The sequence below is a fragment of the Bombus pyrosoma genome, linkage group LG7 (genome assembly GCF_014825855.1).
Source record: "Bombus pyrosoma isolate SC7728 linkage group LG7, ASM1482585v1, whole genome shotgun sequence".
NCBI lineage: Eukaryota > Metazoa > Arthropoda > Insecta > Hymenoptera > Apidae > Bombus > Bombus pyrosoma.
This window is the reverse complement of record NC_057776.1, coordinates 14155748-14165282: the sequence shown is the minus strand read 5'-3', so window position 1 is coordinate 14165282 and position 9535 is coordinate 14155748. Positions and strand designations below refer to the sequence as shown.

The following is a 9535-nucleotide window of genomic DNA, read 5'->3' as shown; positions in this document are numbered from 1 at the left end:
GTGCAGTCTACATTTTGTAACTCTCGACAGAACAGTAGAACTAAGATAACAAATTGTAGCTTTCCAATCGGATAAATGTAGCCTTGTAATCAGATAAATGATCAAGAACTCTTATTGCGATGTATCATGCCCAGCTGACACTAAACTAATTAGTATCGACAGAAAAATTTTGCAACATAGTCCAGCAGCATAATAAAAATTATATTAGTAAGATAAGGAATTGTAGTACTGTAACACTGAATCGATGTTCTAATTACGATGTAATTATAAAGTAATTAAGAAGTTGTTTCAACATCGTGGCATTATGGTTCTCTATTTTTGCCTATCTTTTCTAGAAAATCATTTCGCATTTAATATCTTCATCAACTAATCCTCTTGTCATATGTTGTGAGAAAATTAATCATGTAGTCGCTTTAATTGAAGCTATAAATAAAACCAACACTGTTGCCGCAATTGGATATGTCTTGTGAAATATATGGCTGTAACATAATTTCAATTGAATTTTTATCATGTATCATTTAATGGATTTTCTTTATAACGTTCATCGAAATTGAAAATATTTTACTGTACAGTTATCTTAATAAATATGGAATTCATTGCTTCATCTATTGAAATGCGTTAAAATATATTTATGTATAAATGTGGCGTCACATATGTAGATTTTATATTCCACATTTTTATATGGAACAATAGATCCATTCTGTGTTCATTGTTCATGTATTTATTTTCCTATTACTTATGTCTTTTAGAAGAAAAAAGAAATATTCTCTATTTGTAAGACATTAAAATTACCTATCTATGCAAATATTAAAATCTCTGCAACCTCTAAGAAAATCTTTCTTTTTTCATGTATTCTACATGTCCACACGATTCATTTTAGCATGCACATTTTAACACACTTGTCATAAGGAATTTTTTCGTGTATATTGTGTGTTATATAAAATATTTTGAAATTCCACTAGCACTCTAATGTGACACGACTGTCACGATTATATTTGTACCATTTGAAATCAATCTGGAAATGTATCTAAAAGTTAAAAGATTTTTACTGTAAATATATGTCAAATAGTATAAATCACGTCCTTGGTATACAAAATGAATAGCCATCTAAAGTATATAATATGCTAACTGTTAAATACGTCGTAGTAAAAGAAATATCGAGGTCTAAAATATTTACTAAATACCTTCTAATTTCTAATTTTTCCTGATTTATTTCAAACTTGACCAACATAATCACGATAGTCGAATCACGTAACCGTGCTAATGAAAATTCAAAATTTCGTTTTCGTATAACACGCATAATACATTCATCAAAAGATACTCAGAAGTGTTGGAATACTTTCAACCTATGTATCACCTAAAGAATATTTCACGTAGTGCGATATACAACCTGCTCAATAGCCATATTGCTTACTGTTGAATGCTACGATCGTTTAAAAATTTCTTTGGAATTTACAATTATTTCTTGAGAGTGGGAAGAATTTCTGCTAAATAACGACAATGGATTGGGATTGCTATTTCAAAATTGAATACTAAATGTAAAATTAAAATGTAATAAAAATGTAAATTATGGAGAAAAATCTGTGATTAGACAGCACAAAGGCTGCTGTTATCCAATGACACCATGTTAAAGCTTATTTATTGGTGAAGAATAGACAAGAAATATCGTGCCATAGCTGAAATGTTCAATTACATCTATCCCATTCACCACAGACATATATCATCATCAGGCTATCATTTATTTTGATCTTTACGAGACTCTTATTGTAACAGGGAACTCAATACTTCAGAAACCTATGGAAGTTACTTCAAATAATCTATCCTTGTAAATAACAAATTTGAACGATATATTTTTTAAGTATCTATTTTCTAAATTATATTCACTAATATATAACACGCGTAATAAATACACATTTCTCTACGAGTTCGAATATTTTCGAATATTTTTATAATTATGTATATTATGTACAACAACTTACAATCTGCTCGCTATTCAACAATGCATAATAGAATCGTGCGAAGAAATAATTTGACCATAAACTGCTAACGATGTTTCGGCAATTATCCCGAACGAGTCTATCAATCCGCGTGTCTAACTGTAAATCACATCGGCTCCGAATCACCGACTCGCGGTTCTGAAAACCGGTTTCACGGTTCCTAACCCTGACTTAACCTATGCCTAACCCAGACACCTAAACCCTTTCGTCTTTCATCGTTCGTAAACTCGAGCGCTTAACCTGGTCTAGACGAGCATGAAAGATTCAGTGAGCACGGCGACCCAGCTATAATTCACCGAACTTCACAAGCCACGTCTCGCAAATCTTGTCCCGCAATTAGAACATCGCTGCAGGAGTTTAACCGTACTTTCGAATCGATTGAATTTTGTTAGAAATTACGTTTTAAAAATGATCGATGGTGATGGATCTTAATCTCGGTTTCGTGACTTTTTGTACATCTCTTAGCAACGAAGTAAATTGCATCGTTTTCTATCATCATCATACAGAAAGTATTTTTTTGGAAAAACTTAGTTTTATGTTCTTTCTAAATTGCGTTACCTGCTACGAATATCAGTTCATTGATACTTTAGGATAAAATAATTCTGTAGATGATAAACTTTAAGTTTACCACTTTTGAGTTTGTGCATATATTCGGTGGATTAACTCCGTTATAGAAAAATCAGTAATTCGACTGAATAAGAATAAATAAAATAGTAACATCTATAATAATATGTTCTAACCAATAAATCATTTATATTTGTACCGTTACATTTTATAATCTTTTTGTAAATTTTGAAGTTCTCTCGAAATATATTCGATAAATGTTCCTTTAAATATTTGTTTCTCGTTCATTAAGATTTCTTTTCGAAGCAATTTGTAAATCGTTAATTTTTTAAATTCACCTATAGTAGAACATGGCAAAACTCACTATACATGATTAATAATAAATTCCTGAAACGTCTTTACGTTACTGTTGCAACTTCATTCCGTAAAATCTTTAAGTATTCCGTAACCTCTCGCAAAAAGAAAAAAATTATACAGCGCATAAATATAAATTATGTATGGATTATATCTTTTAGACGTTTACGTGTCCCAATTAATGATAAATAAGGAGGCGTACACAGACACAGGCGGATCAACGCTTGTCACGAAAGTCGTGTTCATTAATTTCCCAGCCACTGAGATCTTAGAACGCGATCGATCTGTTAAAGACGATATAATTTACATTTACAAGTTCAATGGTGGCCAATCTTTTCATTTCTTAATGTCATGCGAAGAAATGGTCAAGAAAATGAAGAGACTTTTTTTAAAAATTGGCGTTTTTAGACTAGACGACAATTTTCCTATTTGTTCCACTCAGACACGTCTTAGAGGCTGTGCATGTGACTTGGTAAGACATTATTTTCCATTTTATTCGTCATTTCTGCGAAAACATGAACAGACTGTGGTCCTACTATTAAAAGTTTAGATATAATTATTTGCGAATACATTTATGCATTAATACAAATCATTTATGTACACATTAACTAGTAAGTGTATATATACATATATTTATTGAGTTAATACATTCACTGTAACAGTATTATATAAGGTGGCATTGTAGCCAAATATTTGAAATTTCTGCTTCATAGGGCAAAGTATGCGTCGAGGACCCAACACCGTTTGTATTTAGTGGCCCATTCGAATTAGTCGACTCTGGTAACAGTTTTGCTGGTTACTTAGATCTGGATGTTACAGTTATAAATTTAGGAAGGTATTGTGCAAGTTTTATATGATGAACTGAAGTTGGTGAATTTAATTAAACATTTAACTTTGAAATTTAATATTTATATTTACATCCAGAAAGAATTCTTTCGCGTTGTATAGTCAGTCATCCTCTGTTGACAAAGTTCCGAATTTCTTAAAAGAAATTATCAACAGTTATAGAATTAAAACTAAATTTATTTATAAATAATCTTTATTAAATCTGATAAATTTTTCAATTTAAAGAAATGACACCTAAATTCACATGAAGTACTTTGCTTTGAATATTTTATACATTTTTGTATATTGTGTGCACATTTCTGCACATTTCTTCTGTAAATGCATAAATATTCATAGTCTGTAACCAGACTGTGAATTTTGATACACTTATGGGAGATTTAAAGGTGTAGAGATATTCAGAATGCATGTAATTCGCAAAAATATAAAAAGTATTCAAAGTGGAGTACTTGTTATAAAATAAATCTTTATGTAGGTCCCATTTCTTTAATTATGTTAAATACAGATATGAAGCTGCAGTGCAAATAAAAATTTCCAGTCTATTTATGACAAACTAACTAAAAATTCATGAAATATAACGACAACTCATACATACGACTTGACAAATTCTATAAAATCTTATTCCATCGTTATTTAACTGTAGCATAATTATAATATTATTTAGAAGTCTCGTAACTCCATACGCCCTCGCACCCAATTGCTTTGTCTTCAAGAGCCACCCCCAGGGACCAGAATATAAGTGCAACGCTAAGGAATTATCGAAGCTATCTAAAGGAATGAGCATACCGGTCGGAGATAATTTAGCGACCATGGGAAATCTCATGATGGATAATCTATTGGATACCGCTCCACCGGGCAACCTAATGAAAGATATCGTTGGAATTTCTCCGGTAGCTGATTACCTTGCTCTAGGAAGTCCGCCTCCTAAATTACCGCGCCCACCTTTAGTAGATCCAACATTGATTACGCGTAAGAAAAAAGGCAAAAAAAATAAAGGGAAGAAATAAAAAAAAAAAAGAAACAGAAGTGAATGCTAAGCGTTATAGATATGAAATTGTGATATACAAAATTGAAATTTTTTAGACAAAAATTGAAAGTTTTTATCGATACTTATAGCTTGTTTGATATAACGAAATATGATCAATAGATTGCCAATATGTTTATGTAAATTCAAATGTTCATTTTTAGTATAACTAAGGAAATAGAGCTTAATCGATGATAAACGATGTTACAAATATCATACATCTATGAATATATATTTTAATTTAGATATCTTATGTATTTAACATGTCGTGCGTATTTTAAATATTTTTTTCATATTTAAATTTCCCACAAAAGTCTGTAAGAGCTTGTAATTTAATAAGAATAATACGCGGTGGGAAAATAAAATTTAGGGGATACATAATTCTATTTCCGGTAAAGTTGGAAGAATGTAGACAATTATATACTTCAAAATTATATTTCCAAAAGATTAACAATATTATCCATTACAATTATCTTATTTATATTTCGAGTTACTGTTACATGCAGTAATTAATTTTTAATAAAATATTATCCATTCGTAGTACATATAATTATATGCAATAATTAATTTTTATTATACGTTGTTATTATAAACTAATATGAATTATGTAAGATATCCATCGTTAGTTGAACTTTAACAGTTTATGTAATTATCAAATCATTTTTAATTTCTTTAAATCATCTCTCGAACAGGCGAGCCAAAGATAAAATACTATAAATCAACAATACGATTGGTATTCTTTTAATTTCGAATGTAAACTCCAGGAAACTATTATTAATGACCGATACACGTTTAATGAAAACACTTCTTTTGTGATAGCATTGCCTTGAGCGACAGTTGAACTGTTTTACTAGAGTTCGATCGTAAGAATGCGTTTCGGAAATCGTTCCACGAGCCGTCTTCCAAGCAGGCAGGCATATCCTAGAGTTAAGAACATTACGTTCTCATAAATCAGGTTCGATTCGATTCGGCATAAATCATAATCGTGTCGTCGGGCATATGCAGACATCTCTGCCCTATAGCGAAGAGCTCCGTGAGAAAGATCCTCCACGACGCTGAATCGCTCTCTCTTCTCATGATATGCCGTTAACTGCTTTTCATCCTAAGCCGACGCGTTTCTTTCGATCGGTTTCTCGGTTCCGTCTTCGAACTTAGATCCCACAAATAACCTCCGTAAAATTATTTCATTTTGAAAACAAATGACAGATTCAAAAGCTTGTACAGTATTGTTAAATACGTACTTTGGGGCTACTTTTTTAAGTTTCGTTTTAAGTTTCGAAAAATGTAAGTATATACATTTTTCAAGATTTGAATAAGATTTGTTCGCCAAGTTTTAATCAATTTTGGAGAATTTTTACGAAATAGTGCGAAATTGTGCTGAATTTTGTTGAATGTTTATAGTCGAAAAAAAAAAAGAAATATATGGATTTCAAAGTATATAATAATCAATAACGAATAGAAGCTTTCAGCACCTACCTTCTTACCTACGGCAAGTTTCTTCATAAATTCAATGAATTATATTGTAAAAAGTTTCATTTCTATCTTTTGCGTAAGTTCTAAATACCTTGCTTTGACTTAGGAGCTTTTGAAACACACAGATTTTTAATTCGCGTAAAGATTACAAACTAAATTAACTGGAATCTGTTATAAGACCTTCCCTTAATATTTTCTTTACATTCTCAGATATATTAAGTTCGAGAAACAATATTTCGTACGCACCAACCTGATAAACTATAGAACGTGATAGTCTTCATATAATTCTGTCTTCGCAAATCAGGTAGCTAATTGGAACGCGAGTGAAAAACGAGCATCGGAAAAGTGCATCCTACGTTTGTCACGAACTCGAACATCTCGGCTAAAACAACTTTGGTATCGTCCCACGGACAACTGCCGGCTACTCGCGCGTTATTATTTATTTTCCGCAGTGGGAGGAGCGAGCGAGTTTCGAAAGCGCCTCGCGTGCATCGATTTGACTTAGCCTCACGGTTACCGGTATCCCGTAACGACTTCCTGTCGTAGTTGCTCGTAGCTGCAACCACCCGTATACAGGGTGTGTCTGCAGTGCATGACAACACGTATTTTATAAATTCTTTCATTTTTTTAATCGAACAATCACGATGTTTGACAAAAAGATATTATTTATTCGCTTCGTGTACCGGACACGTTTGGAAAAATAATGAAAAAGAAAAATAATGCGACCAGAACGTTCGATGGTCGCACGTGTGTTTCTTGAATTTTACCAGATGTTGTAGTCAAATTTGCTTCCAGGGAGGTTAATCGATTACTCGCGTAATACGTGAAATACGCACGATATGCGGAAATGAATTATTAATGCGACACGTGACCGCGACACGCGAGTGCTCTGCACGAGGGAGGCGGAAGTCTGCATATATAAATTAATGGGAGAATTGTGGTGATAGTGACATTCCTTTGGGCTGTAATTTGCTTTAGAAATAATATTTTTATATCGTTTTATAGTTGTTATCGTAGTTTGATATCGTTTAATGAACGATTTGATTCTATGCAGATTGATAGGTTGATAGGAATGAAAGCTCTCATATTGTTAGGATACTTTACAGATAACGTGTTATTTATATTATACGTTAGTTTTATAAATTATTTGTGCAAATATATGAAACTCTTAACAAAATACATTAAAAAGGAAGTAAATTATAAGAAAATAAAATTTCGCTTACAAAGTGAAGAATAGTACAAATATACAGTACTTTTCACATAAACCGATCGTAATGGAAGTACTTGTAATCGTAGCATTTACACAACAATCACAGAATATCAAAATTGAGATTGAATTACGATTCTAGTATACATTGAACAAGGATTACAAAACATAATCTTATAAAATAATGAACTGAATTTCGAATTCAATTTCCAAGATCAGCATTTCTTCATTTGGATATATATAGTGACAAATAAATTCTAAATTGTAAATCCTATAATATCACGAATTGTTAAATTGAATTTCCAATTTAACTTCCAATATTCCCAACTTTCCATTCAACATGTTTTCATTCGGATATTGTTAAACATCACTTGAAAGCTATAACCTAAATCACAAGGGGCAATGAAAATCCAATTTCCTAACTTCATATAAAATTTCGCTCGTCAAATCATAAATTAATATCTGACTACCATTCAATAAATATATTCTCTGTTGCAGATACACTGTGTATATCCAATCGGGAGCGTGCTGCTTGTTCAAAGTTCACGCGAACGTTGGCTATTATCCCGCCGCGGACAGTTCCTTTTCGTCGAAGGATCACAATAATTTTCTACCGTACAACTTTGAGAACATTTAAATCGGCCGAACCCTCTGCAACATGTACGTGTATCCGTAGCACTTACATATATTTACATCGAATTAACCTCGGTCAACCTGGGTGGAAACAGGTTGCTTTCCCGTAATAATTATTACACCACTCGAATTATAATTATTAATTCCGTACACTGATTCGATCGTTCGTCTAATTAATTCCGTGCATTAATTGACCGCCATGCTGACACAGAGACGCGTTCACAGAGATCGATTGCGTTCAAGCCAAAAAGGATTACGAGAAGTATCTTTAAATTGCTCTCAGTCGTATCATTCGAATTGAATTAAATATACGTCTTGGAACTTTTTCACTCGTCTTTTTCCCCTAAGAATCTTTCTGATTAATGTAGATATCAATTAGGCGCGTAAATTGAGCCTCGAGATTGTAAATTGTTAAATTAGCTACTGGTTTTGTGTGGCCTGATGCGAATAAATTAATTAATCTTATAACTGTTACCGTAATTAATAATAGTTTCAAAATAATTTCGTTTCGCTGGTTGACGAGATAAAATATATGTTTCCTGCATGATTACGATAATGATTTATCAAGCGAAATATGGTTTGTATCTATGTGTAGCCGCTTGTTTCGTTTTATAATATAAATCTAGCACAAGTACAAGTATACTTACTACGTGCTGTACGAGGTATATCGATATCGTTAGTAGTTTGTTAACGTGTTAAGTTGATGTTTTATAGTTTCACAATGAATTTTGGAGAGATTTATAAGTAACGTGTAGTTAGTATTTCAATTTCAAAGTAAAATTATATGCAGATACGCATCTTCCTACGTACGTTGATGTACGTGCACAATTGTTAACTTACGCTTTAAATAATTGCCATGCTACGTATGTATATAAAATTTTATAAAAATAAAATTACTTTCTCTTTATTGAATAGGAAATTATTAAAAATTCTGCGCTGCATAGTACAAAGATAGATGGTTAATAAATTCACGGGCGAAATAGATAAGATTGCCATCCTTCCAATTGCATCGTGAACAATATTCTATGTTTTATATCTTGGAACATGTTTTTTAACATTATTAAATACTAACAATCACGAATTAAGACGATCGAACTATTTCGTATATTTTAATAACATCTACCTTATATAACTAATCAAACAAATATTTATTTCACTCACTCGTATCCTGCGCTGACTCTCCGAATTCTCTCGAGCAACTCTGCACTGAACCTTCAGTCCGCCCTTTTTTAAGGGCTCTGCTCCTTTTATACTAACGCACTCCTAAACTTACTACTACCACAATTTCATCTTGTTGTACATGCTAATCTCAGAATTCTTATCCTGAAATTGTACTTCTAAAAATTCTTTCCCTCCCACAGTGCGAGATGATTCTTCGAGCTTCGTTCAGAAAAAGAACACTTGTTCAATTTCTATTTTTATTCAATTGTAGATACTAGC

The 9535-nt window shown here is 32.1% G+C and overlaps 1 protein-coding gene across 1 annotated transcript; it reads left to right on the top strand.

The window, feature by feature from the left end:
• The first annotated feature begins 3054 nt into the window (after window positions 1-3054).
• On the top strand, window positions 3055-8803 carry LOC122569137. The gene is made up of 4 exons (XM_043729701.1): window positions 3055-3387; window positions 3629-3750; window positions 4423-4727; window positions 7961-8803. The coding sequence occupies exons 1-4, from the start codon at window positions 3055-3057 to the stop codon at window positions 8203-8205; spliced, it is 1005 nt and encodes a 334-aa protein (XP_043585636.1). The 3' UTR covers window positions 8206-8803.
• The last annotated feature ends 732 nt before the right edge of the window (window positions 8804-9535 follow it).

Bases quoted from the DNA above. Each gene is read 5' to 3' on its own strand.
- LOC122569137 (XM_043729701.1), top strand. From the start codon at position 3,055: ATGTATGGATTATATCTTTTAGACGTTTACGTGTCCCAATTAATGATA. The intron at 3,388-3,628 runs GTAAGACATTAT...TCTGCTTCATAG, and splicing joins GAGGCTGTGCATGTGACTTG to GGCAAAGTATGCGTCGAGGA. The intron at 3,751-4,422 runs GTATTGTGCAAG...AATATTATTTAG, and splicing joins ACAGTTATAAATTTAGGAAG to AAGTCTCGTAACTCCATACG.